General features: G+C 38.6%; 1 protein-coding gene across 1 annotated transcript in view; it reads left to right on the plus strand.

The window, feature by feature from the left end:
• Nucleotides 1-12,838, plus strand: part of pex5l (peroxisomal biogenesis factor 5-like) — a 130,840-nt gene extending 118,002 nt beyond the window's left edge. Inside the window, exons 11-14 of the mRNA XM_031902526.1 lie at nucleotides 25-216; nucleotides 2,010-2,175; nucleotides 3,787-3,944; nucleotides 7,285-12,838. Of these exons, the coding sequence (XP_031758386.1) occupies nucleotides 25-216; nucleotides 2,010-2,175; nucleotides 3,787-3,944; nucleotides 7,285-7,489 (721 nt within the window). The 3' untranslated portion in view covers nucleotides 7,490-12,838. The remainder of the gene's footprint in view (nucleotides 1-24; nucleotides 217-2,009; nucleotides 2,176-3,786; nucleotides 3,945-7,284) is intronic.
• The last annotated feature ends 2,811 nt before the right edge of the window (nucleotides 12,839-15,649 follow it).

Genomic DNA, 15,649 nt, shown 5'->3' on the forward strand with positions numbered 1-15,649 from the left:
TTCTTCCCATTGTTTTCTCTACAGGTGCTTACAGCTACAACCAAATAACCTAAAAGCTCTCATGGCCTTAGCTGTCAGCTTCACCAATATTAGACACCAGCAAGAAGCTTATGAAGCACTGAATAAGTGGGTTAAGCAAAATCCCAGATATAAGCACCTTGTGAAGGGCAAGTCCCCAGCACTCACCAGGAGAATGTCAAAGGCCGTGTGTGACAGGTACAAGTTATTTTCTTTCATAAAACCCAAATGACCGAACATTTACTTGGCTATCCGGTGTATTAGGATACTGGGAAAGCATTACATACGGGTGGACAAACAAACAAATCTTTTCCATAACAATTTCAGAACATACAAATATTGTAATGTAATTCTTCCCTAATCCTGATGATTTTCAGTGGAAATACTGGACTTTAACCGCAGTATACAAGCATGAAGTCAGGTCATTTTGTAACACATATTCATGTGTTTTATGTTGGTTTTAGAAGATGACCTTCTAGCTGCATCATTTAAGTCATATTAGGAAAAATATGTATATGCATTATATACATTCCTGGGTTTGTGTTTAATGACAATGATGTGACACCATGTGAGACTTGAATATGTTATGTTCCTCAATGCATTGCTTTAATTTTGGCATTGTTATAAGCTATCTGACTACTGCAGCTTTATGAAGTTGTGCTCCATGTGTTAGGTTAGGTTTCTTTGTACGTTTTATAAAACCATAATATAACCTGCTCTTGCAGATCACACTGACTTTGTCTATTGAAGTGGCCCTTATACATTGATGAAGGATTCAGTTTTGCCCAACCCAATGCCAGCAGAATGTAGTTACATTTGTGATTGAGAGCCTAGATTTACGCTATTTCTGGATATCTTGTAGCTGCCGGTGTGTCGGTAAATTGCATTTTAACATGAAGAAAATATTATCTCTATTACTATTAAATCTTTGCTTTAGGGACAAGTGAAATATATGGTTTCTTCTTTAAGTGGTATCAGCTTAATCTCGTTTTAGTCTTCATTTGTATCCATTGTGCTTTTAACTTTCCAGAAAATCTGTTTTTCATAGCAACAAACTGATGTTGCCTGTATAAAGCTTAAACACCTTTTGGGCTGAATGCATTCATCACTGCAACCCTCCAGCGAACAGATGATACATTTGCCTATTACCATTGTTTTAACATTTTCTATTTATATTTGTCACTTTCAGTCTCTGCTGTTTTAATTTGATTGCTTAAGAAAAAGTATTTATAAAACAGAAACAAACAGTTTTTGTATGCTATCTCTCCTACCCAGACACTTTAGTCCCACAGTATCAGCAGTAACCAGTGTCCCACCAAGAGGGCAATAGATAAATGCCAGCCATAACTAACATTTATCTGTGGAGACATTACAGCATCTTTTCCCCTCTGTCATTGGGCTAGCAGCTGTATTCCTACGTGGAGCACAATGTATCGGTCCTATAACAGCACGGTGTGTTTGGCCTGCTGTTACTGATGGTTAGAATGCTTTACAGTATATTAATGTTCTTACCAAGTTAATATTATTCAGCAGTGTGACACAACAGGTTGTGCAGGTTACATTCTTCAATGCTGGGGCATTGAAGCAGCAGTTGTGTGAAGTGCGTATCGATAACATTTTGAGGGGTCTAGCTTGATGTTGAATAAACTGTCAGCAGTTTAGTTAATTCTATAGCTGCTTAGAAGACTGCTGTTTTTGCTTTACCTGCAGACCAAGTGTTAGCTGACAAGGTTGAACCCCAAAAGGAATCCCAAAATGTCCCACCACCATACTGTGGTTAGTATTTGACAAGTGTTTCTCCACTTGAAATACCTAATGTGTTATGTGCCAGCTGGGTCACAGGCCCATCAGTAGGTGCCCATCTTTGTGAGACCATGCATATGATAATATTGCACCATGACTGGCCAGACAGGAATGAATACATTTGTATGTTTAATATTTACTATGTATTTCACTTTAATTATATAACTGACTGTGTCTTTTTAATCAAGTGTATCCTTGGAAGAGGTGAAGGAGTTATACCTGGAGGCAGCACACCAGAATGGGGAACTCATAGATCCTGATTTACAAACAGGACTGGGGGTCTTGTTCAATCTCAGTGGAGAATATGACAGAGCGGTGGATGCTTTCAACTCTGCCTTAGTGGTCCGACCAGAGGTAAATCAACAGAAGGAAAAATAAAAGAAGAATGTATTTTTTTATTTTATAATAGCAGTACGTCTTTGTAAAATACAGTGGCATTCTCCCTCCTCTAACACATCACTTATCAAGTCTGTGCCTATGGGAAAACTATACACCCAGAATGAATACTTAACCTAAAGATAATGTATATTTTAATAACGCACCTATTAAATAATCTTTCCTTGAGCTGCCGTTTTTTCAGCAAATTAGTTTTACACAGCATAATAAATACGCCCTAAATGTAGCAAGAAGTGTGGGGGTAAAAGACACAGCTCTGCTGATTTGTTGGCTGATGTGACCTAACTTGTATGTGTGCCCTTGGTTGTGTGCACCGTGAATCATATAAGCCCTTGGTGATTTGAAATAATTTATTTAGATGAAGCCGTGTTTTACATGTAACAGGTTTTAGGACAACTGCATACTAGTACCTTGTACTGTAACTCAGGCTGGATTTGGGCAGTCGCAACTCCCAGCATGTGTTACATGGTGTCTTTTCTCTCAGGTGGACCCTCGCTGTACTGTTGGAGAAAGGGTTTACAAATAGAGAAACCAACCTGGTTAGGGTATCCTTCACAATGCAAGACGTAGTGTAAAGCCTTCTGAAAAAAGAAGGTATTTACATGCCTCATGCTACACATGATCCAAGGATCATGGTACTAACCCTTACTAGGCTCCTTGCTGGAGCCTTTGACTGCTCTACTACAGTAACTACCCTGATCCTGCCTCTTACTCCTAGAGTAAGCTATTATAAAACTATCCTGGCACTTATTGCCCTATACTGGAATCTACCTCTGTTCCAGCTCCCAGCACTACTCCCTTCAGCAAATGGGTGAGCCGAGCACATGGAGCCTTCCCTTTCTATAAACTATAAAGTATAATTCAGGCTCTTTAGAACTCCTGATCTTTGAAAAGGCAGTTTAAGGTTTGCTGCCTGAAACTAGGTGGTAGACCCTGAATTGATGTGGGAAATAATGAGTGGGGACAATGCTTACAGTGAAGTATAGATTTATAAGTATTTCTTATGTTTCGTTTGACTTTCGAGTTAACAAATGAATCGATCTTCAACCTGACATTTCAGGAATGCAGGAGGAAACAATTTCCCAACAAGGTGAATATGAGAGAATTATCTTCCTAGTTGTTAATCCAGCCATACTGCTGGCAATAAAATAAAAAGGTCACTGCTGGATGCAGTTCTAGAAATGATTTGGGTTTGTGCTGTTTTCTGAGATGTGAAAAAACTGCTTGTTGACTGTGTCAGCGTAGGGCCTTCCTCTGGTGCACTGCCTGGGAGCTTTGTTCAGCCCTCGCTGACAGAATAGAGCAGTGTGCTGCACACAGGAGAGGATGTCCTTCCCTATACACAGTACAAATGGTAGAATGTCTGCTGGTAGAAGTCTGGAGGGAAAGAGAAAAGATAGGTGGTAAGGATTATTACTGTTCCATAACTACCTGCACATGGTTAAACTAACGTTTTAAATAATTTCATGTCACTTTCAAATATTTTTCAACTTAGGACTGCACTTTGCGAGAATTTTACTAAACAGATGCATAGACTGTGTTGGAAATAAAACAGATATTTATTTTTAGGACTACTCATTATGGAACCGTCTTGGAGCAACACTGGCAAATGGAGATCGGAGTGAGGAAGCAGTAGAGGCCTATTCCAGAGCACTTGAAATACAGCCTGGCTTCATCCGATCCAGATACAATTTAGGAATAAGCTGCATTAACCTTGGGGCTTACAGGTCAGTGAAAAATATAATATATGCAACATATAAAAACATAAAATATGCTGCGTACTCTGCACTACTAAATAGTACTAAATGGTAGACTACTAATACAAAATGTAGCCATTCTGCTCAGAACAGCAGTAATTTGTAGTAATTTGTGCGTATCAAACGGCTGCGTTTGATACGGTTGACCACTCCCTCCTGATGCAAATTCTGCATTCGATTGGTCTCCGCAGTCAGGCTGCATCCTGGATCTCTTCTTATCTCTCTAACCGTTCATTCACTGTCTCCTACGCTAATAAAACCTCATCTCCAGTTCCTCTTAATGTGGGGGTACCTCAAGGCTCTGTACTTGGGCCGTTGTTGTTCTCCCTCTACACGCTGTCTTTGGGAGATCTTATCCGTTCATTTGGCTTCAAATACCATCTGTATGCTGATGATATCCAAATTTATCTGTTGACCCCTTCATTAACAGCTGAAACTGAGACTCAAATCTCTAACTGCCTCCTGGCCATCTCTAACTGGATGAACCAACGCCACCTCAAACTCAACCTAACAAAACTGAACTAATGATTTTTCCGCCTAAGCCTGGTCCTACCCCCCCCCCTTTTCTATCTCTATTGATGGCACCCTCATCAACCCCGTCGATTCGGCACGTTGTTTGGGGGTGATCTTTGACTCCAGTCTCTCCTTTTCTAACCACATTAACTCCACTGTCAAAACCTGTCACTTTTTCTTACGCAATATTGCCAAAATCCGTCCCTTTCTTTCTACTGTAACAGCTAAGCTGCTCATGCATGCTCTCATCCTGTCACGACTGGATTACTGCAACCTGCTATTAACCGGCCTCCCTAACTCCCATCTTTCCCCCCTACAGTCTATATTAAACACTGCTGCCAGAATTCTCCTCCTCTCATCCAGGAGAGTTCAGGCCCTTCCCCTGCTGAAGTCCTTATCGTGGCTTCCTATCAAACAAAGAATTGCTTACAAACTTCTTCTCCTAACCTTTAAAGCCCTCCATTCCTCTGCTCCTCACTACATCTCGTCCCTTGTGTCTCCGTATGTTCCCGGCCGACTCCTTCATTCCTCGCAGAGCAATCGTTTGGTTGCGCCCCCCACTACTACTGCGGTTTCCCGTCTTAAACCTTTCTGCCTGGCTGCCCCCTACATTTGGAATGCCCTCCCTGATTTCCTCCGGAGAGAATCCTCCCCCAGTCTTTTTAAAACTAAGGTTAAAGATTACCTTTTGGAGCACTTGCCCAGCACCTGATCTGGGAACTAGCACTTATATTGTAGTGTCACCCACTGTGACCTACAGCACTTATATTTGCCTATTTGTGTCTGTAAGTTACCCTCCCATATAGATTGTAAGCTCTACGGGGTAGGGACCTCCTTCCTCTTGTGTCCTCGACTCTTAACTTATTGCTGCTGTATTTATCTGTATTTATTATTATACTTTGTATTTATCTATTATCTTATTAACACCCTGTTTGTACTAACGTATTCTACTGTACAGCGCTGCGTACATAAGTAGCGCCAGAAGCAAATTGCTAGTAGCCCAGGCAATAAACATATGAGGCAACACAAACTTACTTTATTTCTGCCAAACAAGGGTAGGGCAATGCCATCCTGACTTTCCCCTTTTTAATTCAAAATAGTAAGATGGCACACACACCGAGCCCATAAAGAAGCCTGAGTGCAATGCAGATTTTATAGTCCAGCTATAATAAATACTTACAGGGCTTATACAAAATCAAGTTTATGGGCTGGGCTTATATTTTGACTGGATCTTTAGCTTTAAAGATACTTACAACTTCTGTGGATGATTTTAAGCCCTGTGAGTGTGGATCATCATATATTACATCTGAGCAACTTTAGAATTCTTCCTATAAATTCAAGGGTGTACATGTAATTTCAACAAATTGCCAATCTTTTCTCTTCAGTCTCTTATTGAATGGGTAGGAACTCTGAGGGACGTGCAAATTATCTCTCCTTTTAACTTAACACTAACACTTAAAGGGGACCTGTCACCCTAAGAAATAACTCTAAAATATTGTCTATTGTGTTTGTCAAGCAAAATAAACTTCCCTTACACTATATACATTATTTTAATCTTACTTTCTTCAGCCTTGGGATTCACAATTGCAGCAATTGGGCAGGCGCCATTTTGTGGACACTGTTATTAAGGCAAACTTTGCATCCTGCCAAAATCTTGTTTCTGTGCCAGTATGGGGGTGGGGCCTGATACCCATGTCCATGCACTGGGTAGATGGTGAGCAGGGAAAATGAGGAGTGCACAAAAAGAAGTTCTGAATTGAAAGTGAAAGTAACTGTCTGCCCCACCTCTGTGCCTAAGGCCTAAGGCATAGAAGCAGGGCAGGCAATATGTGATTGACAGCTGGGATGTTAAAATACTTATATAATGCTTATAGATGCATCAATAAAAATGAGTTTGGATTTCATGTTTAATTTGAAACGGGCTTTTATTATACAGTTTTTTATGCCTGGGTGAGAGGTCCACTTTAAATAAAAAGAAACTATTTAATATATACCTTTAGGTAAGGCTAATAAATGAGGTTATGTTGTATTAATGCTCAAAAATCTTTTTTGGGAGATGGAGGTTTAAGTGTAACTATGGATAACCCATACATTTATCAAACATTTATCTACATCTCAGACTCCTTGACAACTGTACATAAATATTTTATATTGTAGTAGATCATTTAGCATCCAGAGATTGCCTGCATGCCTTCCCCACATTTTGCAGAGAAACAAGCTGTTTCCAGCCTTCACTCTCCTCCTCATACCTCCTACTCTGTTTAGTGGAAGGGAAAACATATAAAACAGAAGTTATCTAATCATGCTCTTTACTCTCATTCATGAACTGTAGGATACAGAGGAATTCATTTCAGCATTAGCATTGCCTAGTAGACTAGGAAGTCCTAATTTAACCATGCCATATTTATCAGCCATTGGTTGGCGGGGTGTTTATTACCCACATGCTAGTTTTCATGAGAATTTGTAGGGAAAAACCTCACCACATAAGTCCAAATATGATGTTATAATATGTGGCCGAAAATCTGAAAATAAAAAGTAAGCACTTCCTGCGCAGCAAATTCTATTTTTAAATTTCAAAGTATTAAACAAAGATATAGCCCCATACTTACTGTTATTAAGAACACTGCTTAGTTGAATGCAGACTGCCTTCAGCACCCCCTTTAACCCTAAAAATTGCAATGAACTGAATGAGTGTAGGCTTTGTCTGCACAGAACTGCTGTTTCGCATGTCTTTTTAGTGCAAAAAAATATTTAATTGTTACTTACATTTGAGATGTCTGTGATATCTTTGTTACAGGGAAGCTGTCAGCAACTTTCTCACAGCCCTAAGCCTCCAGAGAAAAAGTAGGACTCAACTGAAAATTCAGCCACCTGTGAGCTCAGGCAACATTTGGGCAGCATTAAAAATAGCTCTTTCCATGATGGACCAACCAGAGCTTTACCATGCTGCCAATGTGGGAGATTTGGATATCCTCCTGAGAGCTTTTAATATAGAATCTTGAAGGTATGCCCATTTATGAGACAATCAGAAAGGATGTTTTTCATTGCAGACTTCAGACGGATGTCATATTCAGTACTTCCATTAGAACAACGATAACCTGGCTTTACTCACTCTGTCCCCAAAGACTGTCATGCTATGTCTGGCACAAAAAGCACAAAACCCTGGGGGCATGGTAAAGAACCTTAATATGAATGTACAGATGAGAAGGAAATTTTCATGACTGCTTATTTACATATATATAACTAAGATATTAAACTACTGGTTTTTAGTTTAGCGACTGATGCTCGTGGTTTCTAGGATATCTGCAGGCACCTGCTAAAGAAGATTAGCCCAGACACATGGAATACCTCTTCCCTTCTTGGCTGGATGCCTGCATGTGGAAGGTGCTGTGTGCACAGTTACTCATTAGAATCACCTTCATACAGTGAAGGAGAAGCCTTGATTGGTGCATGATCACTGCATAACTTTATATTGCTCTTCGTGTCTAGTTCAATTAGACATATGCATAAATAAGGCATAGTTCTGCTATTACAGTTACTAAGCGAAATGCATCTATATATATATTTATACCATCTACTTAATATATCAGGACTATAGCCTATACCTTTATAAAACAGAAGCAAAAGGGTCTGTCACTCAAAAATACTATTTGCAGATTTTGTTGTTTCAATGTCTTGTTTTTTTTGGTTGGCCAGATGCCAGGTATTTAAGGGAATGGTTAATTATTAGGAGTGGTAAGTGGCACTAATTTCTTGCCCACTATTACACAACCAAATATTGATTTTTATTACAGTATTTTGTAAATACTAAACTCTTATTCTAGAATTACAACCCCTGTGTGGATGCATAGCCAAGGTGCATTTGCCCAAACAGAAAAGCATCAGTCTGCCCCATGAAGATCAAGTTGAAAAAATCAGTATGTTCGTTCACTTATCACTGAAGTACTGAATGCCAGTAGCTAGCTGGGCAAGTACTTGTACTTTAATGACACTGCAAGGTGGACAGTGGACAGGTGTCCCTCAGCCTGTGGAGACTACAGTGCTGTTTGTATAGAGTGTAGACAAAAAAGCAGAAAACTTAAATTCACCTGCTTGAACAACATCTCATTTAAAAAAAAAAACAGAGTATAAATGTGAATTTAGTTCCTTTGTTGCTTTAACCCTCTCTTCTCTGACAGCTTTTCACTAGGTGATGAAATATCTGCCATTAAGAACATTAGTGGGGCACTAGTGTTGGGTGATCACGCCTGGGCCAAGTTTGTAGTTGCAGTTTATCCCACGGTTGGGTTGAGGTCAGGTCTCTGTGTTGACTAATCAAGTTCTTTTACACCCATTGCAGCAAAACAGTCTGCATGGACCATGCTTTGTGCATAGGGGCAATATCATGTTTAACCAGGAAAGGACCTGCCCTAAAGTGTTGCCACAGGGTAGAAAGGATTGCATTGCTTAGATGTTGTAGCATTAAGATTTGCTTTCCCTGCATTAATGGGTCACAGCCCATGAAAACAGGGCCGGATTCTGTCACTCGCATATGGAGCAGTGGGGAGAGGATGAGCTAAAGTTTCAGTGCGGCATGCCGCCCCTAAATTCATGCTGACCTGGCCACAAATCCGGGCCTCTATGAAAAGCAAGCCCAGAATGTTATCCCTCCTCCACCAAACTTCACAGTTGGAATCATTAGTACTCCAGAGAACAAGTGGCCACTGTTTCAATGCTGATAACCTTTGCACCACTCCAGACATTATGGTGTAGCTAATGACCCATAAAAAACATGCACCCAAACTATAGTTCTTGTACTGATGTTGCATCCAGGGATAGAATCAAACAGGGCAGCATGATCCAACTGAGGATAGCATTACAAGATCCCTTCACTTAAAAAAACTTGAATCAAGTATAAAGGTTAATATGTAGTTTAGAAATCCTTTTATTTACAAATCCATATAGTTTATATTTTCCTTAAACCCGTACCACCAGCTCTCCAATCCCCACATTCAAATTCTGTAATCCAAGTCCCCTCCTAGAATACCATATACAAAGCAGCCATATTTAAAATCAGCCATTTCTTCTTTACCAGCATCAGTTTTTGGTACCCAGCTGTTCAAATAAGCTTCACTGCCCAAATCTATATTGACATATCGTGTTCTCTGATTCATCCTGACAGCAAATTAGATAAGCAGCACCCAGTGAGAATATGTTCTGCTTTGTTTACCTTTCCTGCACTGTGCCTCTTATATACCTCCTATATTATATAGTGCCACAGGTGCAAGCACACTTTACATTGTCAGCTGCTGGCAGTAATGAACATTTAATACATGTTTGTATTGAAAGTACCTACCTTTCATTCTTCTGCTATCCAGCCTGACATGCACACTGCCTTCTGATGTCAGCAAACAATAATCCGAATGCCCTACTGAATTTTCTTGTTTGTGTGTATGTTCTTAAAGGGATAGTTCACCTTTAAGTTAGCTTTTAATAAGTAATAGAATGGCCAATTCTATGCAACTTTTCAATTGGTCCTCATTTTTTATTTTGTATAGCTTTTGAATTATTTGCCTTCTTCTGCTGCCTCTTTCCAGCTTCCAAATGTCACTGGCCCCAGCAGTCAAAAAACTATTGCTTTGTGGGGCTACAATTTCTTTTTATTACTTATTCTTCTGTTTAGTCCCTCTCCTATTCATATATCAGTCTCACTGTCTCAAACTACTAGGTAAATTGCACTCTGAAATTCCAAACTGAACAGCTGCATAACAAAATGTAAAATAATTAAAAAACTACCATTAATAAAAAATGAAGACCAACTGCAAATTGTCTCAGAATAGCACTCTCTATATCATACTAAAAGTTAACTCAAAGGTGAGCAACCCCTTTAATTAATTATTCCATTCCCTTCCTATGTCTGCCTCAATTTGACCCTGTATTGATTTTTAATTTAATTTGATCACTTGAGCTGTTTTAGTCCATTCGGAATGCAATTATACACTGTTCTGTGCAAAACTGTTGGCTACAAAGGTCAAAAGTATTATCCGGAAGCCCGTTATCCAGAAAGTTCCAAATTACAGGAAGGCCATCTCCCATAGGCTCCACTATAAGCAAATAATTCTAATTTTTAAAATTTCCTTTTTCTCTGTAATAATAAAACAGTACCTTGTACTATAATAATCTATAATTAATACTATACTTAATACTATAATACTATCTATAATATTATAATGAATCCTTATTGGAGGCAAAACAAGCCTATTGGGTTTAATGTTTCCATGATTTTTCAGTAAACTTAAGGTATGAAGATCTAAATTACAGGAAGGTTTTCCAGAGACCCCAGGTCCCGAGCATTCTGGATAACAGGTTCCGATACCTGTACATATATTATTATCACTAAGTCACTTTTTTTGTAATTTAACTCAAGTGATATGATGTTTAGGTAAATCAAGCCCTTAAAGTTAATAATGAGTACTTTGCCTTTTAAAGCAGTGCCCTGATTAAAATGACTTGCATTGAATTTGCTATTCAGTTTAAAGTGAAAAGAAAGCAAAAAGAAGTGAAAAGAAGCAAAACTTGACACCAAGTTTTCAATCTGCCATTCATGAAAATCGATTCTTTTGTTATTTTCCATGTCATCAAAGTTTCCAGATCTACCCAAGTCTTCCTATTAATCAAGCCGTGTCTCTGGCACTCGTGGGCTATAATGTGATGCCCTACAGGAATTTCTATCCGTGTATATATCTCTCCCCTTCTTGGCTCACTCTACTTTCTGATTAGTTTCCTCTCCTTGATGTGGAGCGGTGATTGCCTTGTTCATCTTAAAAATAACCATCATTTGATTGCTCCGCTTATGTTTAATTGCCTCCATATTTCTCATCACCTCTTTTTCTGTACAGTTCAGGTGTCGATATACAGTTCAGGATTTGTCATGGAACTAAAGTTAAAGGAATGCATCTCACTATCCCAGTCATTCCTGAGCTTTTTGTTCACTGATCAAAATGTGCTGTCTTTTTTTCTAATACAACAGGGCTGAAAGGACAACAAAATCCCTGCATAGCCTAATATTTTTTTATTCACTATGGCTTAGGAGGTTGCTGTTGGGCTGACTTTATTACAAAAAGTAATTACTGACCCATCGGCCAATAGAGATTGTGGGTTTTATAGTTTAGTAAGAACGACTAGTTTTGGCAAAAACGACTGCCTATAGGCAGTGCAACAACTATCTAATAAAGATCATGGCATTGGCGCAATGCAAAATTCTAAATTCTTTTCTAATTAATGCTACTTTGCTATTACATTGCATTAAGCTAACTATAAATTTAAGGATTTAGTTGTTTAGCAATATAATAAGCAAATCTTTCCTCAATATGCCAACCCTAAGGTGGGCGGTACTTGGCTGAGGACACAAGGGCCAATAATTGGAGCCAATGAAGTCTCTGCCAGGCGGGAAAAGAAAAAGGTTCATGATCATTCGTTGCTCTATACTTTCTCTGTATGCCCTTACAGCTCTGGTGGATATAAACATTCCTAAGCAGCATTATGAGATAAAACATTCCAATTTCCTACATGTAAAATGAAGTTTTCATTAGAGTTACATAATCGTCATTACATTCCAAACAAAGGTATAACATAGGTATCACTGTGGCCTTACCATTGTTTCTCCCTCCTTTCCTACTGGTAATGGAGTCAGAAGTCCGTACGGCAGAGAGGAAGTTTGCCTTTTACTGCATAGATCAGAATTTTGGTTTTGTTTAACATCTTTTTCCAGTACAATGGCATTCAAGACTAATGTTTAATCTACCTGCTCAAACTACACTTTTAATCCGACCTCTCCAACTAAAATACTTTTGTAATAATATGCATGAGATTTTAATATGAGATATTTGTATAATATGCACTTGGAGGTCTTCACTGCATGAATTGTGAAAACAGTAAGCTCAACCCTTCACTCCCAGAGGACTTTTAATGTGTGGCCTTGCCTCTAGAAGAGATGGGGTACATTGTTCCGCATACCCTCAAAGCATCTTTAGAGAAAAACAATCAAAACAAAATCGATACATTTTTTTAGAAGATGATGTTTTTGTGACAATTCCAAAAGTTAATGAGTTGTTTATACTGTACATCCAGAGAAATTGAAAAGATCTTTACAAGTAAGAAATATATATTTTTAAAGTGTAACTACTTTGGTGGTCAAGGAATCTGATTTGTATCAAAATATATATGGTTTTTTTTAAAAGAGATATTAACCTCAGGTACTAAATTGCATGAATTTGCATTGGCGTACTTTCAATCTATTAACCCAAAGCATGCATTACTATGTACCATAATGTAAATATACATGATACATTAAGAATAGATAATAAAACATCTAAAGTATTAAAGTGTCTATTTTAGTATTTTTTAAGCATTATAAAAGAGGGTTATGGCTGAGCAAAGGAAGTGTAATTTTGGAAATTGGGCCTGGAATCAGATGGTAATGCTGTTATTAATGCACACACCAGAATTAGCACAGACACAAATAAAGGGAAAGAGCCTGTGCCACAATGATTTTTCAAAACTGAAGCTGCTTTGAGTCCATATTTTGGTTCATTGCAAGCAGTTTGGAATTCTGGGAGAAAAAGCTGCATTTAAAGATTGCCCTTTCACTTGCAATCATAAATAAGGCCTGTTAACAATATGATACAATTTACAGTGTTTTCTAAGCCCAGACCTTTTAGGGATCTCTTAGGGAGAACCACAAGGGTTAAAATATCCTTTCCGACAATTGGCAAATGCCAAAGAAAGTCATTTTAAGTTAAATTCCCACTATTGATAGCACCTAATACAGGTTGAAATGAAAAAATCCATACTGAATCTTTCCACTGATTTTGAAAAAAAAAACATGCAGTAGTTCTGCTGGCAAGAGAAAGATACATGATATTTTTAAACCTTATATAAACGTAAATGTATAAAAGCTGGATCTCCAGCAAAAATGGTACAATATTGTAATATTAAAACTAGAACAGCTAGATATGAAATTGATTGTTCTGTTGTTCTAGTAAAGGGGAATCATTTATGCAAACTGGTAATCATTCATTAATGAATCAACAGTTGCATATAAAGAAAAGTTATTATGGAGCAGAACTGGGCAGAGATGAATAAGGCGCCGTGTCTGTGATCTACACCCAGTATTAGTATAATTTATGTACCTGCCAAATCCCCATTCTGTCTGACTTTCTGAAGACAACCAATAAGAGATGTGGCGCAAGTACATAACTCAATCATGACAAAGATGTCATTAGAGCTAAAGGACAGTTACTGATGTACCCAAGTTACCTCAGATGTGGAGCTGAGCTGTTACTTGGTGATGAAAAGGACAGTTCTGCTGATGCTGGTCTCATCTTTGATTTATTACAGTGTTCACTTCTGAAGTTGCATTAGGGATGTCTAAGTAGCCAAAATGCACAAAAAGTGGAATGAGCTGATGCCGGAGAAGGTGCAATGTGTCAGTGTTCCCAGGAAAAGAGACACAGCGGGAAGCTGACAGCCTCATATGAATAAATTATCAGAGCAGCAACATGAAAGGATGATGAGATGGATAGGAGGAAGTCAATGACAAGACATTATGATAAAGGAAGGCTAAAATGGGAGAGATACAAACTGTTACACATAGAATAAGCTTTGGGGATATCAATACTTTGAGCTAAGATACAGGTATATAGGGAAGCGAAATGAGCTGTATTTCCTCTTACTAATAAGAAATTCCTTCAGCTACACAAACAAGGGGACTTTCATTTGGAGGAGTTGCGTCGGTTGTGTATATTTATTTTATTATTACATAAACCTCAATGAAAGGTATTTTGCCATGTCAGCATGCTTCCCACACAAGGGTGCACAGCTCAACAAAAATGCCTAAAGGCACTTGAACAATTCCCTAGCTATGGCAACTCTGCATCACTGCTTCTTGCCTTCAAAAAAATCAGTTGACTTAAAGGGGTAAAAAATAAGCTGCCAAATCGGTCTGAAGGACCCAAAGCAGCATCTGAAATCTGCCCGTGTGTGGCCACACATGGCCAAACTAAGAGCAATGTCAGCTGCTTTGCCTATGGGGTTGCATTCTGGCCAGTTATTAATAGGGAAGAAAAATAGAAATATAGGGAGGATGCCTAATGCATTTGTTAGCTAGCTAAACATGCTAGGCCACACTGACAACTCCTTGAAAGCATTTGTTACAGGGCTACTGAGAACTGCACACTGCAGTGCACATTTTGTGGTAAGAAAGCTATATAAAATGGCTTTAAGTTGCTTTTTATAGAGGCCAATGAGCAGAAGCTATTCAAAGGGGGACCAAAATTTGTTAAAGTGCCCCACACAACACAAAAAAACGTTTTATACTTATCACTGCAATCTGTTCCTTTAAAAAGTAAGAATAAATCTAGCTGCAAAATAGTTATTTTCTTTTTGCATAATTTGAAATCCTGGCAAGGGAGGAGGGACTAAAACATTGATGTTACAAATTGCAATAACATCTCCACAGATGGAGGAACTACATAACCCACAGTGCATTGCACTGAGATGTTCCTCTGCTTATTAATATCATATGTGCAGGGAATTGTGGGATTTGGGGGATGCAGGCTAAAGGCAGGCTAAAGACAGTTGACTACTGGTACACTTTTTTTTTTTTGAGTCTCAAAGTGGTCAGCCAGATCAGCAAGAGAACAGGGGTCCAGGTTTAGGTAACTGTGCTAAACCATATTATTACATTAAAAATCATGAAAAGGCTGCATCTTTTTTAACTGATGTACATTGCAAATCTGCTGAAAATTATGTTTACTTTTTAAAAAGTAAACATAAAAAAAGTTGTGTTTGGCTAGAATTCCCCTTTAAGGTGTTTTGCCATTGCATGTCTGAGCTACTCACTGTAGACAGGGAAGACACAGAAGACAGGGAAGTAGTGTGGCTCTTGCTCACTTAACCAATAAGACTCAAACAGGATAAAGATGTTAAGCTAAAATAGGCCAGTAAGTCCTCACACAACATCTGCCTCTTTCCCTCTGTATCGCTTTCACACTGAGCTTTAAATAAGAAATGTATTATGGCAGAGTTTTGAGTTGCGACTGTAGTTTATTCAGAAGCAATCTTGCAATAAAGCATATGATGCTTCAAGCAAAACAGAGCAAAATACTCCTTTTTCATTCATG

Source organism: Xenopus tropicalis, chromosome 5 (genome assembly GCF_000004195.4).
Source record: "Xenopus tropicalis strain Nigerian chromosome 5, UCB_Xtro_10.0, whole genome shotgun sequence".
In the NCBI taxonomy this organism is placed as follows: Eukaryota; Metazoa; Chordata; class Amphibia; order Anura; family Pipidae; genus Xenopus; species Xenopus tropicalis.